General features: G+C 36.8%; 1 protein-coding gene across 2 annotated transcripts in view; it reads right to left on the bottom strand.

The window, feature by feature from the left end:
- LOC131682131 (sodium/potassium-transporting ATPase subunit beta-2-like) overlaps window positions 1-20,070 on the bottom strand; it is a 57,615-nt gene extending 37,545 nt beyond the window's left edge. Inside the window, exons 1-2 of one of the 2 annotated variants that reach the window (XM_058963369.1) lie at window positions 19,646-20,070; window positions 19,432-19,580 (exon numbers count right to left, since the gene is read on the bottom strand). In XM_058963369.1, the coding sequence (XP_058819352.1) occupies window positions 19,432-19,573 (142 nt within the window). In that variant the 5' untranslated portion in view covers window positions 19,574-19,580; window positions 19,646-20,070. Of the gene's footprint in view, window positions 1-19,431 lie in introns of both variants that reach the window. The other variant, XM_058963368.1, reaches the window with a different exon arrangement.
- Between the last annotated feature and the right edge of the window lie 239 nt (window positions 20,071-20,309).

The following is a 20,309-nucleotide window of genomic DNA, read 5'->3' as shown; positions in this document are numbered from 1 at the left end:
CGAATTTTGATAAGAATGTGAAGCGAATTTTTTACGATCTAAATCCCAAAAAACGAACTAATTCAATTTACGAACCCTTGGCTTGGTCCGTAAATAGAGGTTCCAGTGTACACATTTGATGCAGAAAAATGTGGGAATTGAACTAGATACTTATTCTACCTATTAGTATTCACCAAAAGTTGAAACTCTTTCTCTCACAACTCTCTGTCTCAGTCTTTTTAACAGCAGACTTCGCTGTTGGATCCCATTCATCGCATTCGGAATGTTTTCTCTCTGAATGTTAGCGCAAACGTAACAACTGATTCCAAAACCGATTTTACCATGTTCAGAAACCAATAAAGAAAATTCGTTCAGGTCATAGTGACAACTGCAATAGCTGCATCCAGTGCCTCAAAATCATCAACATGTACCAACAATAAGAAACAAGGCAGCATCAGTGGTGCGAAATTTTACATTCAGTTGCCTATTTCTGATTAATTTGCTGAATTCAATATTCAGTTTCAATGCTTCCCTCATTCATTCACTTCCAAACTGACTGAAATTTTATGCAGAATCGAATGGTTGAGTGCAGAGGAAATATAAATTCATTCACAAACCAAAGCATTCATTTGTTATTATGTGGACAGTTTGAAGGCAGAAGTTCTTTTACATTTTCGAGCATAACTGAACTGCATAATCTATATCTGGTGCACTTTTGCTTGATGATCTCAGAGCGGACGGACGAGGAAAACAAACAAACCTTCGATTCATCGCGGCGGGCATAAATAGAATTTTATTTCTCTTTCAAGCTCACGAAGGGATGTCAATTTTTCTAAGCTCGGATTCTGAGCAGCATTAACGATGGTAGCATTAACGTGCGTCAAGGGAGCATGAACGATGGCGATATGGACTGTATGGCAATGTCGCAAAAAAGGTTTCCAATTGCAATGGCAAATCGGACGCAAGTCATTCTAGTGGCCAGCCACAAACAAATATTCCTTATTATTATTTTTATTTTTTTCATCTATTACTTATTTAAAATACTGACGACTCTGGTAAGCTTACGCATTGAATCGTATCAAATAAACAATTTTCATAAAACATAGTTTAATTGAAACGGTTGCATTTGTATAGTTCCTCTAATCGATGTTGAAATAAGAAGTCATATATGGTACGGCCCGTCAGTACTTCGAACCCCGGGGCCCGGCGCGGCTCTCGACGGCCCTGATCTCTATAACTTCAAATACATGTGTTTTGGCAGCTCGCAGTTTTCAGTAGCAGCTTTTAAAGTGCAGCGTTCAGCTTAGTGGAAAGTGCGCAAAATCATTCACTGGAGATTTCTTCTAACATAGTCTGCTGGCTGTATCAATTTAGGACTGTGAACGAATGCTTTAGAGTATACAGGGTGTTTGGTTCATGGTTAAGAATCTCTCGGGGGGTGATAGACTGCCATATTTGGAGAAAAAAATTGTTCTACACATACCATCAAATCTCAACCGTTACAGAGTTATTGAACTTTTTGTGTAAAAAACTTATTTGTCTTAAAATACCTCTAACTTTAAAAGTATACTTTGTATTTTAAATGTTTTAGTTCCATTCGAAAGGTGAGAAAATTTCGCATTGAGTGATGCCCTCACATGTTTCAGCTAATGAGTTTAAGTAGCATTTACAAAGTAATTTATTGAAAATTAAACAATTTTAAACGATTTTTCGTTCATTTCTTGAAAATCCTAATAGTTAACCTCATCATTTTAATAATTCAGATTGTTAGCCTTGATGAGCTGCTTAATTCGTTCTTTGACATGATACACTTACCTTTTCTTATTTTCATGATTTTGGGTTATTCAACTTGGATATTTTTATCTCATTTTCACTAGTACCAGCTCTAATTGAAAAATTATGGCACTTATTGTACTTTTTTTCCTTTTATTCGAAAGCCAGGAAAATTTTACAGTGAAAAATGTATTAATACCTTTCAGTTAAGTTAATTTAGTATTGTTTTAAAAGTAAATTAGTTTAAAGTTAGTGCTATTATTAGCATGTTCGTTAATTTTCTTAAAATAGTAAATAATAAACATCACCATTATTATCATGGAAATAATGCATCTCAGCAAGTTCTACAGTTCTTTCTTTGACTCCATTCAATTATCTCTTTTGGTTTCGACGCAAAATCGTTTTTATCACATCGTTTCATATGCAAAAATATCGATTTCGAACCCACTACATTTGTGGCGTGCTCTTGCTGCGTTAACTATTAAATAGCAGCAAAATGAAAAGAGATATAGACAAAATGTCAAATAAAAAGTTATAGAGAACATTAAGGGGCATCAAATGAACAATAGTAACGATAAATTTTGTTGATAAATAATTAGAATAATTAAAAAACTCTCCAAAAAACACAAATTTTGAGTTATTTCTTTAGTAAAAAATAATTTAGTACACTTAACTAAAAGATATTTGTACATACACTGATAGGACATTTTCTCAGCTTTCCAATGAAATCTTGTAAATAACGATATAAAGCATATTTTTTAGATTAGAGTCTTTTAAGCACTTGCAAGTCGGTTACAGGAAAAGTATAGTAATGAAATTACAAAGAAATGAGAAGAGATAGAAATATGACGTCCAAGAACAAATTATGAATCGTCCTAAAACCCAACTTTTGGATAATGGATATTGCTATAATCATACTTCATTATTTCGAGAAAATTAGCAAAAACCTCCTCAAAAACACTAACTTTTAACTACTTTACAGCTAAAAGGTAATTAGAACTAATTACTTAAAAGATATGAGAACACTATTCAATAGGAAATTTTCTCACCTTTCAAATTGAACTGAAATATTTAAAATACAAAGTATACTTTTAAAGTTAGAGGTATTTTAAGACAAATAAGTTTTTTACACAAAAAGTTCAATAACTCTGTAATGGTTGAGATTTGATGGTATGTGTAGAACAATTTTTTTCTCCAAATATAGCAGTCTATCACCCCCCGAGAGATTCTTAACCATGAACCAAACACCCTGTATAACGCACGCTGTACTTTTCTTACAGCTGATAGATTTGCTCTGAGTCCGTCGTAATTTGGAGGACAGATAGCGTATGTTGGAATTGGTCACGAACTTTTCAACAAATTAAGTGCTTATGTTTAGAAATTCACTTTATGACGGTAGTCGATCTCCTACATACATATTCTCTAGAAGCCAATGTTTGTTAATGGATTTGAATTTTTGTAGTGAACCGCATTAAATGCGTTTATCTCGAAACCATGTATTCAATCCGAATATCAAGCACAGGTCTTGATCCGATTCATATTAATGCAAAATGTACCAGAAATGGTCATAGATGTATACTACCCATGATTGCATATTTGTCCCGTTTTCTAAGGGATGTCCTATCTTTATGGGACTGACTTGCGATCATAGGCAGTATAAGTTATAAAGATTTTATAAATCTTGTGAAATGAAACAGTCCGCGGATTTGAAGTTCAAAGATGATGTGCAGGGGTCGACGCGAGCCGCCATTTTGAATTTTGTAATGATAAAAAAATCAACTAATTCAGAAATTATACACTGAAAATATAAATTCGCAAATGGAAAAAATTATCGTGCAATGCACGAGTTCATTCGTCATTTTCTGCAACGAAGTATTGTCGTGCATTGTAAATAGTAGATTTCGGTCATTTCATTCACAAATTTCATTTTTTTTTGTATTTTGCATATTAAGTGTACATTGTACGATATCAAAATTATTTTTCGTGAATGAAACGAAATGGTGTTATTTAAAAAAAGGTTTGTGTGTATTACTAACAGTTTCGTTGTTTGCACGAATTTATTTTCGTTCATCTTAGAAAAGTTATCGTGTTCAATTATAAATAATTTCTAATTATTCGATCTTTTATGATCGATATTTGTATACCAATTTTTTTTAATTAAGGGATCGATCTGGCAAAATGAATTTTATTTCAAACAGCTCACCACTAAAATTTTCAATTTTTTTATGAAAATTAGTTTCACTCTTGTAGCAACTATTCAATTGGATATTTTACGAAAATTATCTTCACAAAACAAATTCTTAGCGATTTATGCATATATTCTTTCAGTGACATAACGTGAAGCCACATAATTCCGCGCACCTAAGGCATGAGTAAAGCTAAATTCGTTATGAAAAATCAATCCAAATTGTTAGAGTTATGCAATAAGTCTCACTGGTTAGCAATTTTATTATGTTTCTATGGAAAATTATAATAACAGGAGAATTTAAACAGAATTACACAAAATTACAAAAATGAAAGATGTGTTGTTGCATCAAATTCCGCGCATCAATATTGCACTGATTGAAATTCCGCGCACAGGTTCTTCAAATTCCGCGCAGAACATTATTTAGTAGGATTCCAACAAAAGTGGAACCTCATCTAAATCGAGAGGATTTTTTATTAACGTATTGTTCAAGAATACGAAAAACTACCTGAATAGAATTTTTACTCAATTTTAGGGTATCATTTGAATAAGGTTTACTTAGGTAACTGCGGTGAATATAATTTCCATTGAACCACGGTAAAGAATCTATCGTTTGAATTGTTTCTTTTTGCTATGTGTTCGAATTGTGGATTAATTCATTACATTTACATCATTAGTTTTAGATTGGATTGGTTTTTACACTGCAGTTCCCTTTCTTTCTGTTCTTCGTCAAAAGTTTTTTTACTTGCTCGTTTTTATCTGTTCTGTAGCTTTTTATTCAATCTCACTTCTCTTTTTTCTTTGTAAATTTATTTCAACAATTTTTTCTTCCTTGTAACCTCATCGAAATATTGCTGATAGACTACTCGCAACAAACGATAATTATCCTTTCATATTGTATTGGAATTTACGTTTGCTGGTTTGTGACAAGTTTTATCAAAGGATTTTGCGATGTTACCGGTTCAGCAGGTTCTGTAATCAAATTTCTTCCAGTAACCGTTGGAAGCAGAAGTTTTGGAAGATTCGTACTAAACCAAAAACATAAAAGAGTATGGGTCAGGTACATGTACTCTTTTATCTCCCTGGTTTAGTTCGAATCTTTCATAACTCCGGCTCAATGTTTGAAGACAGGTTTGGTACTCTTCCAGATATGTTTGAATGTCGCTGAAAGAAACCTTTTATCCATTACCTTCCCGGAGTTTTCGCAGCTTTTTAGATGAAATGGTCGGTGTTAAGCCAGACTGGACTATGTGACAAAATATTGATTTCGAGAAAAACGAGTTTAAATTTTGAATTGCAGCATCCTCTACGTTATAATTATTTTTTGCCATGATTCTTGTTTGTGGTTACATATTTCAAATCTGGCAAAAGTTGAATGTAGCTGAAGCAATTCTTTATCCAGTATTTTCATTATCTCATTTTTTGAAGTTTTGCGACCTAGTCCGGTCTGACTTAACACCGACCAAATGTCCTTGCCGGCCCATAAGCAATGGTTTTTGACGTTTTCTAGAGTGTATTATATGTTCTTGTTGGCTGAGACTACAATTTTTCTGAGCGGAATTGGGTTTGCCTAAATTTAGTGCACCTTTTTCCGCGCACTGTAATTTCAGCGATAATACCCTAGATAATACCTATTTATAAATGTGCCGGCCATTTTGGTCTTATGAATTGTAATTCAACACACTCTTTTTATTTTGATGTTTACAAGTTTGAAAATGAAAATCATACAGTCATTTACTGTCTACATTATGGTCTTAACGCAATCGCTTAGGAAATATGCAAACATGGCGGCCACAAGGACGAGCGTTCTATTTTATTATTTTGCAGGTATATGAGCCACCAGAAAAAAAATATTTTTTTCTCAGTCGGTATGGATTTGTTTATTTGTGGAGCAGGGAAAAGCCCGCTGGAGTGAAGCTCATTTTCGCCTCTTCTCCAGTAGGCATAAAACCTCATTTTTTCATTGTCAACAGGCAATATGCTAACCCTAATGACAAAAAGCTAATTACTATATATAAACATAAGCTGCATATGTGTATACCATGTTCAATTATTTTAACAAGCCTGCTTCTGCAATTTGACAAATAGCTCAGAGTGCGCGGAATGCTAAACTGCGCGGAATTATGTGCCTTCACGGTATTTGACAATAAAAACTGGATGTTCCTGTCATTTCATTATTCCACAAAAAATCTCAAACTTCAATATAGGTATTTTTGCGTTTCAATGCGACCGCATTTCATTCGGATGCGTTTATGACTTCATTGTACAACAAGTGAACCGATGAATCGAGAATTTCCCGCGCCATTTCCTTTTACGCTATACCAGTGTCATATCAACCTCAATCCAGACGATACATCAGCTTCCATCAACGTAAATGTCCGCCAACGCCACGTCATCGTTCCATCAAGTTAAGTTGAATGCGTCTCTCGTTCACTCTTTCCGTACGTCGAAACATTCCCTGACGTGCTGTACCGGTGACGAAAGCCAGACGTATTGTGCGTATAAAATATCCGAATACATTTGCAGCATTCTTGGTCTACCAACGAAGAACGAAATGCGAGACGGAGCGAGAGCGCTAGCGACTGCAAGCGTGCGAGTGAAGGCGAACGCCTTTAAGAGTGCGTGTGGATACGAGTGGGTTAAAGAGCGCGAGTGGCTACGAGTGGAAGTACGGACGAGTGGGAGCATGGGCGAGTGGGAGCTTAGGCGAGTGAGAGCATGGACGAGTGGTAGCAGCAGTAGGAGTGAGCGCCAGTGGGTGGGTGCGAACGAAAGAGTGGGTTTCAATATGTGCAATTTGAGTGGCTTTTGGCCGACTGGAACTCGCAGAAATTCTACCCGGCTGGGGAGCGAACGAAAGAAAAGCATGTATGGAGAACACTCGGATACGAGTGTTGGGCGCAATGAGAACACGCGAATGAGAAATATAAGAGTTATTTTTACGAGTTCAGCAACAACGTCTTCAGTTTTATCACATATTTTCCGAGTACGCAACTAATCTTGTGTACATTGAAGCTCATCATCATACAAATAATGCGCACTAGTTGCGCTTCAGTTGCGCATGCTGAATGAAACGAAAAGGGCATGTAAATAGAATATTTCGATTGTCAGCTGTAACCAGAATATTTAACTGAAATTGGTACATGGTGAAGAATCAGTTGTTGAGTCCCACAAAATTTATTTTTTGCAAAAAATAGCAGATTTTATGTAGAATAGTACGAGTAAAGTCAAATGTAGCTCACTGATTGTAAAACCAAGATTGATGGATCGAAAAAAACTCTTCAATGTAGAAAGAAGAGGGAAACGTGCGAAACAGCAAAATGATAACGACAAAAAATTGTGTTTGGAACAGAATAAATAGTCGTGAATCGTTAAAGTTGTGATAACCTCGCATAACTAATGTGTTTTCTGAATGAACTCGAACTTTTTTGTTGTTTTGCTGCAAGCCATATGGATTTAGCAAACCTTAAGGGAAACCGACAACATTAAAATCTAGCACAACTTTAACAGCTCAACAGGTAATCAGAGTAGAAGCGTATAATGACTTGTAATTGCCTCTTGTTTTCACCTAAGCTGGTGTTAATGTCAATGTCGTCTGGTTTGCTTATAAGAATACTGTAAGGCTATTCAGTATTACCGGTTATGGTCAGAAACTAGAATCATGAATCGGAGAATTATCAGTCTTAAAAACCTTGGAGTGAACTCGTCGCTGCTGCTCTAGTTCGCGCAGTTCATTGTGATTACGTATACAATGTATTAAACGATTTGCTTGGTAATTTCAAACTTGATGACCACCATTACATTTTGCTACACGAACTTAAAATTCGACGTAGGCGATGCCCCTGAACACCTGAATTCATCTAAATGCTGTTGTAGTTAGGAAGGTGCTTCCTGAGGTACTGTTGCTCTCTATCAAATAAACATTGACACGTGCGTCCGGCAATAGGGTATAGATTGCCTCAGAAAGTAAAGGCACACTTCGAACTTCTTGTTATTTTGAAGCATCTGATCGAGCAAGTTAAGAAAATCTGTTGACAGATACTAACGCGAACTTTTCTTTTTCTTCTAGTGCTATTATATGATAAATTTAACCTTTACTGTTGTAATTGGGGGGAAGGTATTTGTCATGTGACGTATTTTCCCAGGAAATGAGGGAGGGGTTTTTAAAATTTTCTAATTATGCGTGACATATTAAATGGATGTCCTTTATGTTATATGCAGATTTATTGCTTTGATTGAAGCAAGCAAGTGAACATTGGAATTACCGTAATCTTGTAGTGCATATTATAACAAGCATTTTAATTGGGAAAATGAATAAACTAAAAAAATCTTCTTGTGTTAAATACACCGAAATGGTCATTTTAATCTATCAATATATTTGTCAAGTTCAAAAAGTTCACAACGATTATTAATATATTAATACAATAATATATTATTTCATTTTATAAGTAAATAGGTCTTTGTTGAACACCATCGTACTTACTTGACTTACTTAAGGAAAAAAAAACTGTTTGCGCTGACAGAATTAACGACAGTTTGCTATTAACACTAGCGGAGAGTGAGGACACTTGTTCGGTGTTAAGTCAGACCGGACTGAGTGACAAAATGTTGTTTTCGGGAAAAACGAGTTTAAAGTTTGAATCGCAGCATCCTTTACATTATAATTGGAAATTTATTTATGCCATAATTCTTGTTTATTGTTACATATTTCAAATCGGCATAAGTCGAAAGTAGCGGACGAAATTTTTTATCCTGTGCTATCATTATCTCATTTTTTGATGTTTTGTGACTTAGTCCGGTCTGTTTTAACACCGACCACTTGATCCTTGAGGATATTTCATTGTCTGGCCATGTCTTATAATCTATACACAAAAAAGTAATCACAATATAAAAAGAAAATGAAATGAAATATTTGGTCGCTTGTAATGTTCAAAAAATAAATTTTATGTGTTACATTTGGGTTGGTAAAGTTGTGCAATATTTTGGAAAATATGTGTTCAAATCCATCTCGAAGATCTTTTCACATTTTTTTAAGCGGTTATATGAGATCGTCGAACTTATTATATATGAATATTTTCAAGTTTTTCGAATAAAAAGCTAGGTAGTCTAATTAATTAATTTGTCAGTATTCGGATTTACACAATATTCATAGATCTTTACAATTAGAATTGACTACAAAATGACTACGAAAGTTAGGCGAATAAAAACAAATGTGGGATCAAGTATACCCCTACTGTAAATTCACGTTCACATTTAGATATACAGTAGACTATTCACTTTCACGCGGAATTTCGCACAAAATTTTGCATGGATTTCCGCACGGAGCTTCAGCGTAGAATTTCGCGCGGAGCTTCGCGTGGAATTTCACTGGGGATTTCTCACGGAATTTCGTACTTAATTTCACACGGAATTTCACGCGGATTTTAATGCGGAATTTCTCGCGGAATTGCACATGCAATTTTGCGCAGAATTTCACGTGGAATTTCGCAGAATATTTTCACATGGAATTTCGAGCGGAATTTTGCGCGAAATTTCACATGGAATTTTGCACGGAATTTCACATTCATTTCACACGGAATTTTGCGCGAAATTCTGCGCGGTAGGAGTTCGAACGAAATCTCGGTCGGAATTTCACGCGGGATTTCGCGCGGGATTTCACACGAAATTTCTCACAAAATTTGGTACAGAATTTCGCGCGTAATTTTGCTCGAAATTTCATCTCGCGCAAAATTTCACATGGAATTTCGTGTGGAATTCGCGCGGAGTTTCGCACGGTATTTTGCACGGAATTTCACATGGAATTTCACCGGGAACTTCAAGCAGAATGCCGCGCGGTAGTCGCACGGAACTCGTACGGAATCTTTTCCTCACGAAATTTGGCACGGAATTTCGCGCGGATTTTCACGAGGATCTTGGCGCGGAATTTCGCTTGGAATCTTGACCGAAATTTCTCGCGAAATTTTGCTCGAAATTTCACGCGAAATTTCGCATGAAATTTTGCATGAATTTTCGCACGGAGCTTCGCGTGGAATTTCGCACGGAGCTTCGCGTGGAATTTCACTGGGAATTTTACACAGTTTCGCACTGACTTTCGCACGGAATTTCGCGCGGGAACTGACGCGGAATTTCGCGCGGTTTTCATGCGGAATTTTGCGAGGAATTTCACACTGAATTTCACATTCATTTCACACGGAATTTCGTGCGGTAGTCGCACGGATTTCTAACGGAATCTCGCACGGATTTCATTCGAGATTTCCCGCGGAATTTCACGAAGAGCTTAGCGCGAAATTTCAGATAGAATTTTGTATGGAATCTCGCACGAAATTTCTCACAAAATTTGGTACGGAGTTTCGCGCGAAATTTCGCTCGAAATTTCACGCGGAATTTCACACGGAAGTTTACTGGGAATTTCGCACTGAAATTCGCACTGAATTTTGCACTGAATTTAGCATGGAAGTTCGCGCGGGATTTCGCACGGAATTTCACCTGGAATTTCACATGGAATTTCACCCGGAACTTCACGCGGAATGCCGCGCGGTATTCGCACAGATCTCGTATGGAATCTCTTTCTCACGAAATTTGGCACTGAATTTTGCACGGAATTTCGCAGGGAATTTCGCACGGAATTTCACATGGAATTACGCACTGAATTTCTTGCTGAATTTCGCGCGGAATTTCGCACGGAATATTGCACGAAATTTCGCATGGATTTTCTCATGGAATTTCTTGCTGAATTTCGCGCGAAATTTCACGTAGATTTGACACGAAGTTTTGCACGGAATTTCGCACGAAATTTCGCGCGGAATTTCGGGCAGGATTTCGCACGGAATTTCGCACGGAATATTCGCCTGAAGGCACGCAATTTACATTAAGAAGGTAAAGGCACGCTAAACTTGGACAGGAACATCTGAAAATATTGCAACAAGACCGTAACAAAATTATAAGTGATCAGTTTGAATAAACGTAAAATCGGTTATCATCATACTTTCTTTAATATTTGCAATGTGCCCTTACTTTCCGGAACAATCTCTAGCAACGAGCGCTCCTTGAATCTTTTTATAAACGTGTAGTTCATTGCTCTTTCCGTATGCGTCACATCTGCCGGCGCATGGTGTCTGTATTAGTAGCGGTAAGCGGATCCCCTGGCGTCTACAGCTCCAATCCAACTGTTGCCGACCTTGTACCAGTTTCGTTACCCATCTGTTTTCAGCGGTTGTTATGCTCAACCATGCTTCACAATCGAAAACATTCGATGCTAGTTATGTAGGTGCAGAGATTATGTGTAAACGAATCACAAACACTGTTCTTTTGTTTGTTTTGGTCACCCTTGGTGTTATAAATACAAGCGAAAACGTATCCGCAACGTAAATTATGGAAGAGAAGTCTTGGGTTGATACGCGGATTAAACTTATTTGTGACCAAAGCAAGGATACAGGTTATATTCAGAAGTAATTTTTAAGGGTAATATTACAAATTATTCCAATCCTTATCGGAGCTTAAACTTTTAACGCCCCGGTTGTGAGTCTCTTCCTGATTCATGTATGCCATTGATTATAATTATCTCGTTGACATCTAACCACGGAGGTGAATCATCTGACCCTGTTAACTATCGCAAACTGTTTTAGCATCAGTCAGCCCATTCCATCCCGGAGCAAGAAGATAACAAGTTTCACTACTTTGTCTTTATACCGGTTCGGTTGTAGGCGTTCAATAGGAAAGTAGGGTGACAAACAATTTACTATTTTCATTCCGATGCTCTTCATAGAGGACGACCGACGTTATCAATCGGTGGAATGGTTTCCATATCAAAAATAAATATCCTTTCCCAACTGATTTCAACTTTGGAGCCACCCTATGGATTTGCAACAGGTTTTTCGTACCACCGGTTCTCAGATAATGGTATCTGAGATTTTGTTTACAAAATCAGCAAGTTAGCTTCAGCGATAAACGCTTTTAGATTTTTACAGAGAAGCTAGGAATTCTTGAGCATTGGTACTACTTGTTCAATGTTTCATTCCATTCAGTCTGTTTTCACTGACATCTAATTTTACTTCAAGTTCGATGCGTTTAATTTGACACAGCTAGTGGATGATCGTCTCCTAGGTACTAGTGAAAACGCTCAAACATGCCGAAAATAATGATCAATATATGAGTCTTAAAATAAAATCGAAATTGTGCAACATGTTAATTAAATTGGACATTAGCCATAAATACTATACAGCAAGAGGATTGAATTACACTCAACTCGCACGATAATTTTGAATGTTGCAATCGCAGAAATGTAAACAGATGACATTGTAAAGTGTTGTGACGGAGGCTTACTTTATGGTGACTGTTTCCATTTTTATCTGAGTTCCTCTATGCATCCTACCCTTTGAAACGCATTAGTTAGAGAAAACCGTCTGCTATATCGCCACGCTCTACAGATTGAGTGATTGTAACGTTACAGTAATGAAGAAGAAGCACTCGATCGAGAGGATTCTCCAATATTCATCTTTTCCGAAAAGTATGAGTCTCGATGTACGCAGCGCACCAGGGTTCAAGTCCCGACCCCGCACATAGAGTTAGAAATTTTTCATAAGAGATTTTTCTAACCCGAAGAGGTGAATGATTTTAAGGTTAAAACTTCTATAATCGAAATAAAAAAAAACTACTCCAATTGGAGAACGCGATATTTTATTTGCGTGTCACAATATCCGCTACATTAGCACGAAATCAGAAAATAAAGAATAATGGACTTGTTATGGCTTGGTTATAATAAGATGAAAAACTCATTCAGTCAAATATAATAGTTATTTTACATAATCGTATTATCAAAACATTAGTATGACCCGATTACTTGGTGAACTGTGAGTTATTTATTTGTCATAGTTCATTGCGCTGGAATACACATTTTTAGTGCATTCGATGTCGTTTTTGTCCCAAGGAAAATATTTCCATATTTTAACAATTCGCGATATACAGGAATGTTACCCTAACTATACTTCTGATAGATAGTGACATATTTTCGAAGCATGCAGTGAAATCGCTACGAATTCATAGACGGAAACGAAAACAGAGACGGACTACAAAGTTGTTGTTGACTTCAACAAATAATATTGCACTTTCATTTTTTAATTCGAATCAAAGTCCTTATATAGGAAGGTCCTAGCACGCGTCAAAACGAAAACTGCCGCTGTGCTCGTATATGTAACAGTTTCTAAGAGCGAATAGTAGCGTCTACGCTATCAATACCACGTTTTATAGGTTGCCTCTGTTCACCACCACTAATAGTTTTAACGTATGTTAGGATCTTGTTTAGAGGGATTTCGAATTCGAGTAATAATTTTTGAAAAATCAGACGAATAAAATTTAGATTTTTAATCGCCACCTGACAGATGATGTTGAAATGCCTACATGTTTTCTTACCACAGTTGTCGGCAGTCCTTCCGAAAATTTCTCCGGTTTCTCTGTCAAATATTTCCTGAACGAAAGTTCTATCCCTTGGCCTGGCTCGGAAATGGATGCAACCATTTGCGGTTCCCATATGGTCGACACTATTGCTCAAGTCTGTTCACGGCTAGCTTAATATATCTCACACATACTCCGATTTGAGCGGTAATTGAAACTAAATCAAACAATTAGTGCAGAATCGTTCACGATTGTTAACACAATTTCTGCTGATTAATGTAAATATTTGGAAAAAAATCAGTTTTTGTGGCTCAAGAAAAAGTTGTCGATCTCAATAAAGCACGGGTTTCTACGATGCCTGGTATGTTTTCGCCATTCGCACTAGCCAACGTATTTGTTAACTACAAAAGTGTAGGTATAGCTTATTTCAAATTTGTGGTATACAGGTAAAAAAGAGATACACCAACTTATTTCATCCAAATTTGAAAATATGTTGCAATATCAAAAACGAAAATGCGATTGGAGGATTGTTACTGGCGTTGTATAATTTTCCCTCGGTTTGTCGAAAAATCTTTTGTGACCATTCGTGAAATATTGGGAGTATGTCTAGTAACTAGGCGATCGTTCCCCACTATCCTACTTTTGGTGTAGAGTTGAAAAATATTGATTTCTTTGACCCATACTAGAACATTAAATGCACTATCAGAAAAAATTGGCCTCAAAATGTATACTGGAATTGTATGGTACTTGGATCTGGTGAAGCCGGAATCAAAGGTCCCATTCACAAGGCAATTGACAAATTAATTACATTTCGTGCTCAAATTTTATTTATTTATTTATTTATTAAATATAAAATTTTGGTTCTTTAACTACCCATGATTCCTTATTATGAATTTCAGGCTTATAATTAGTTCCGAATTCAAGAAACGATTATTTGACATGGCTCATTGCGGTAACTTACTTGAGCTGGTGATTTTATTTGTTTTTCCAATAAGTAAAAATAGAAAAAGAACAACTAATTTTTCCCTTCGCACGTTATTGGCGCTGTTTATTACTCTACGTACTAATTTTTTTTGGCCTAGCGGTGTAGCATTAGCGGCGTTGTCCGCCGCATCTTGGAGGTCTTTTGATCTACCTTCTCTCGTGTCGATTGTCAAACTCGCTTATGTCGTCATCGGCACTGCCTTCTTGATGCTTGTGATCAGATGTTCTTGTCTGATCTTGTTCTTATGGGTCGCTATTATGTACACGTCTTAGTAGGTGTTCGTTTCTTTGTTTATGGTGCTGGTTGTTTTTTTGAGGTAAGAGGTGCGACCGTTGTTAAGTGAATATTTCTTACTACTCTTTTTTGTAGTATGTTGATTTTCCTTAGCTGTTATTGCACAATGATATAACATCTTATTGCACAATTGGAACTTTTGAATCTACCCTGGGTGCGTAACCAGCGTTGTTTTATTACACATCCTATTATCGATTAAAGGTTAAGTATGAATTCTCGACAAACATATGATTAGGGCCTAAAAGCCAACTGTCAAAATCCACTTTGAATGGAAATTCCGGACAAACCGTTACACGCCAATCACAGATGTTGGTAGTAAACGAAAGAGAAAAGTTTTCTCTTTCATAAACTGTTGTGAACTGTGTTTCACTAGTAACGGTTTGTCTGGAATTTCCATTCAAAGTGGATTTTGACAGTTGGCTTTTAGGCCGTAATCATATGTTTGTCGAGAATTGGTTTAATTGGACGCATTCTCACCACACGAAATCCATTATGAACACTCGGGAAGAAGTTCCTTCAAGTATCAACTGTGACGAAGTGTACTTCTTTTTTTCATGACTTGAATTTTGTTAACCAAGATATCGTGCGAAGAGGTGCGCGGAGATAAATCATGTAACCTCTGTAGAGTTGTCTATGGATACGGGCAAGCTGACTTTTACCATTCCTTATTCAGGGGTGTGCTGCAAGTTGGCCCGAGAAACGAATGACTTTGTTTGATTAATGTTCATGAGCGAAATTAGCACGTTATGTTTAATGTAGTGTAATTGTGGTGTTTCACCTTCTGCAAGCTTAAGCTCTATCAGTAATTGTTCTACTTTTCGAATAGCTGGGCTTACGGGACATCTCAAAAAATCAATTGAAACGCACTTCGCCCGTATTGGGACTACTTTTTGCTCAGTCTAGTCCTTGATCTCGCACAGACCAGAAGCTAAATACACACCGCTCGTTCACAGCAAAGCAAACGAACGAATTTTTACCCGCATCGCTTCGTTTCTTCTTTACACCAGTAACAGAAAAAAAGCCTCGTTGCCCCACGGTGAGCAAAATGAGCGAACAAAAAAGCAAAGTGCGCCCGCTAAGGGAAAACACTGTCGTGATTGACTTTACGCAAACTCGACGAAGACCTACAGTGCGTGAGGTGGAACAGTTAATAAAAGTGAACATGAATCTTGATCTTGCGGCAGTTACACACCTCCAGCTGCATCATACAAAAAACGTGATACTAATAACGTTCCAGACGCTATCCGATGCAGAATTCTTTAGTGTGATGAATAATATGCAACACGAAATCGAATACGAAAACATTAAAACCAAGATCCCCGTCTATATAGACCGAGATTTTACTGAAGTTTTATTGCATGATTTGGCACCGCGCACCAGCTCCGAGTACATTAAAAAATACATGTCCCAATACGGAGAAGTGGAATCCGTCAAGAATGACACCTGGAGAAACTTTTTCCCCGGTATTCTCAACGGGGTTCGTATCGTCAGAATGCAGCTGCACAAACCTATACCATCTTACTTGACCTTCGAATGCAAATCTTCTCAAGGGATTACCTACATTCAAAAAACCCTTTGCACATACCCTGGACAGACGCCCACGTGCCAGTTCTGCAACCAAACGGCACACTACGGTAAACCATGCGCTAAAACTGCTGCGGAAAATGGATCTACTACAACACGCACTGATAAACAGCCTTCCACCGCTAAACCACAGTCAACCGGCCAAAAGATAATCTCCTATAGCCCAAAGCAAACATCCATTACACCGGCCGCAGGAATGACTAAAAAAGAAGACGGATACACCAAGGTCACTAGTAAACACAAAAAGCATCAAATATCAGCCAACAGTGAACAATCAACCAACTCTAGCGATAGTGATATGGACGTACACGAGAGCGATGAAGAGGACACACAGATTAACCAACAAGCAGCAAACGGTAAAGGGAATAATGGCAATAACGCTTCGCCCCCGAGAAAGATAACGAGAAACAGCAAGCAGTGCGCCCAGGACAGACGATCGCAATAATTTTCGCATTTTTCTCATACTTTTGAAATGTAATTTCCTGAAATGTTTATTATTTCTAAAAAAGGCGAATGACCCTTGTGGTTAAAACCTTTATAAATAAATAATAATAATAAATAATACTTTTTGCTGTGTATCGTTATGTTATATATAGTACTTGTGGTTTGTGCAGAAACTTGAGCGATAGATAGAATTGACTGTTTCACCTGTATCTGTAACGGAACGATTTTTGGCTTCTGCTGACAGCAAGATGAGAAGGTAGACTGAATTACATGTTACGAATTCAGACATTGATACAAGAAGTCCATAATTTGGGCTCAGTATTTCAAGCAGCTTGCGATGTCTTTTAGTGTTTTGCATTTTCAGTCACAAATTACTCGGGGTAAAATGTAGCCGTAAACGAAGAAGTAAAGTTCGATTTCCATACCCAGGCGATTTTCTTAGAGCAATCCCAGCTAGATTCGTCGAAAACTCTTTGAAATCGCGACCGATTTAGATGAAACTTTACAAGTTTTACCAGCTGTCAGCAAAAAATTTCTGATCTCAAATTTCATACTAATTGACAGGCAATACTATCATTTTATTATAGAAAAATGTCATTTCAAATCAAAATTCTTGTAATCAAAATCTTCCACAATGAAATAGTTTTCAAGATATTATAAGTTTTGATTCAACAAAACGATTAACTGATAAAACTACGCCCTTTGTAACTTCCCTATTGACATCAAGGCGATATTAGAAATCATCTGAAAGCTACAAGAATACAATGATTATAACATTAAAGTGATCGTTAGCCTATATTACCTAATATATTTTAATTATTTTATACTATTTGTGAGCATTTGTTTTTTGTAGCAATGTCACACCTTTTCTCTGTGTATGTTTTTTATGTCTAAATTTTCTAATTACCAGTGGGAAAGATGGTAGTGGAAAAAACCGAACACAGCTGCAAAGCTTCGTTCGAATCGATGATGGTCTCGTTTTATGGTTGTCCGATTTCTGTTGAAATCCCTTTCCTTCAACTCAATATTCAACTTAGAATACTGAATCAACATTTCAAGTAATGAGATATATTACAATATGATTGGTCCATTGGTTCTCGTTCTAGTGTTAGTACAATTTCTGAAGACCTGATTATATCATCCCCCGATTTCGTCTACTCCCGATTTTGTCTGCTTTTTTCTCATAAACATCGATTTGATGGGCTCTAGCAGAAGAACCAAATAAAATTTGAGTAAATTCTTTTTTGAGCGTATTTTTCCTATCTTTTGATACAAAGTGTGCAAAAATGAAAATATCAATTTATTTAAATCGTTGCATTGAAATACCCCCATAAGGGAAATTTATATTAAACAATCAGAAAGCCTTATGGGGCTATGGCTGGGGACTAAGGAGGAATATTTTAACCGCTTAGGTTTATTGAAAAGAAAGAAAAAATTTCCCGATTATGTCAATTTCCCCAATTTGTCAGCCTAAAATACACCATAGGGCTAATAAAAACGGATATTCACTGTTTAAAATAAATTACTCTACTATAAAAGTATCAAATTAATTTATACGATTTGCACTTTGCACTCTAATTGCCAATATTTATAATATATATGTTTTGAATCGTGCTTTCACTACTACTGCTTATTCAACTGCCACAACATTACAGTTATATTGTAGTAAGAAATGTTACTGTGTTCTTTGATTTTAGGCTATCATCTTGGATTTTGAAATGGCAAACTCTTATCAGCAATTAGAGGCCTGCAAAAGTTGTTTCATCGTAATCCTTTTCGATTTAGTTACTTCTCGTGCTCATGCTCATCATGGTTTATTTTTTAACATCAAGCTGTTATCAGCAGTGTGATGCGAGCAAACGTTGTCTACTCAACCTTTTTTTACTTGATTTTATAATAATGTTTGCCACTGATTGTGGTGAAAGTAGAAATATTATGTTTAAGTCAGATTTGAGTAATTAATTTACTTTGCATAAAGCTGCAGAAGATTTACTTTTTCATAGCGCTTTGTAATTTCCAGATGATCAACAAAATAATGCAACAGATAACTTATTTTTGACGAACGTGCTTATGATCAAGGAGTTTGTTTTCAAAACTACAATGATGAATTCATTTCCTTTTACTACACCTATGCATTCTGAATATTTTACATGGAGTGCCTGTTTAATTGAACTAATTTCTTTGTCCTGTTCACAAAACGGAATAAGCGAAACACACTGTCTCTTCGCTAGTAATACGGCCAGAATAATCTACTGGATGTTTGCTGTCATCTATTCAACAGCGTTTATCATCTGTTTGATTTTAATATAAGCAAAGACTCGTTCAATTTAAAAATAGACTATAGTTAGATTATAGTTATTTTAGTCTGTGCGATATAATATTTTTAATCGAATACAATATATAATGAACCATGATTAAAAACACGAATGGAGCTGTACCTGTGCCCCACCATAACATGTGATCTAAAAACGCGATCGGCATAAGAAAAATATTTAGCAGCTCTAGGTATGAGAATAGATTCAAATATATTAACAATCCAACACATATACATGTACAAAACTTTTGCTGATCGGAATTCATCCGTGGGTGGAATAAACATGTTCAACTCATTCGAAACTGGTGCTAGTTACTTATCTCTTTACGTAAAGAACACACTTTCATCCGATACTGGCAAATATTTGGGTAGAAAAGGGTTATCAGTTTATCACTATGCAAACAACACGCGCTCGGCTATCACATCGGGAAACAAAAAAATCGTGAACACATTCTTACACACAGTATTACTAAATTTCCTTACCCCAATTTTCACTAGTTCTGCCCATAATTTTCCCAGTTTCCTTGTCGTACATCATTTGGGAAAAGCTTTTCTTTTCGGGTCGTACCGGGAATTGGTAGGTCGTCACGATGCGCCCATCCTTGGTTTTCACTTTCTGCTCCATGTTCAAACTGAGATAGGAAGAAACTGAATATTCCTGAACACCAACTTCACTTTGAGGTTAAACTTAACTTACTAATAACTACACGGTGTTCGGTTTGATTCGTAAACGGCGATTCACTTGGTCGAGTAGAGATTGATCTGGCTTATGTTTTGAACTCGCTTATCAAATGCGTAAATGAAAACAAAAATGGAAATATTTATATTCGACACTGAAAGCTTGTTTTGTTTACTTCGGTTACAACAAAACTACGCGGCTGTTTCAAAGCACGGATTACGGCCACTTCAAGTCCGGTTCCAGCGCACAGTAAAGCTGACCAATAAACTTTCCCACGTCCCCGTCCGTAGTCGCGACCGTTGCATCGGATCCGAGAGCAATAGCTGATTCGTTACCGCTCACACGCGTAGGTCTTTGAGAACTGAACCGAGCTAAGAGTCCACCGCGGTGCTGAGCTACAATATTTGGCGGTTTTGTTGTGTCTATCCTGCAGCAGATTCTACAATGCCGAAGCCTGCTGTGTTTGCCTTCCCCATACTGTTGCGACCGGTTCGTTTTGTTACTAAACACGCTTGTGCTTGTAGTGGGTAGGTACTATACGTATACTACTGATGCAATTGCTCAGAGTTGCCAGTAATGAGTCAATACCATGGCTAGGAAATCAATCATGAATATGATAATATTATCAACTCTGTCGTGTGGTAGTTCGGAACTGCGTTTTTGAATAACATTGTCCACTAAG

Source organism: Topomyia yanbarensis, chromosome 2 (genome assembly GCF_030247195.1).
Source record: "Topomyia yanbarensis strain Yona2022 chromosome 2, ASM3024719v1, whole genome shotgun sequence".
NCBI lineage: Eukaryota > Metazoa > Arthropoda > Insecta > Diptera > Culicidae > Topomyia > Topomyia yanbarensis.
Note: the sequence above shows the minus strand (reverse complement) of the source record. Positions and strands in the feature narration are given on the sequence as shown.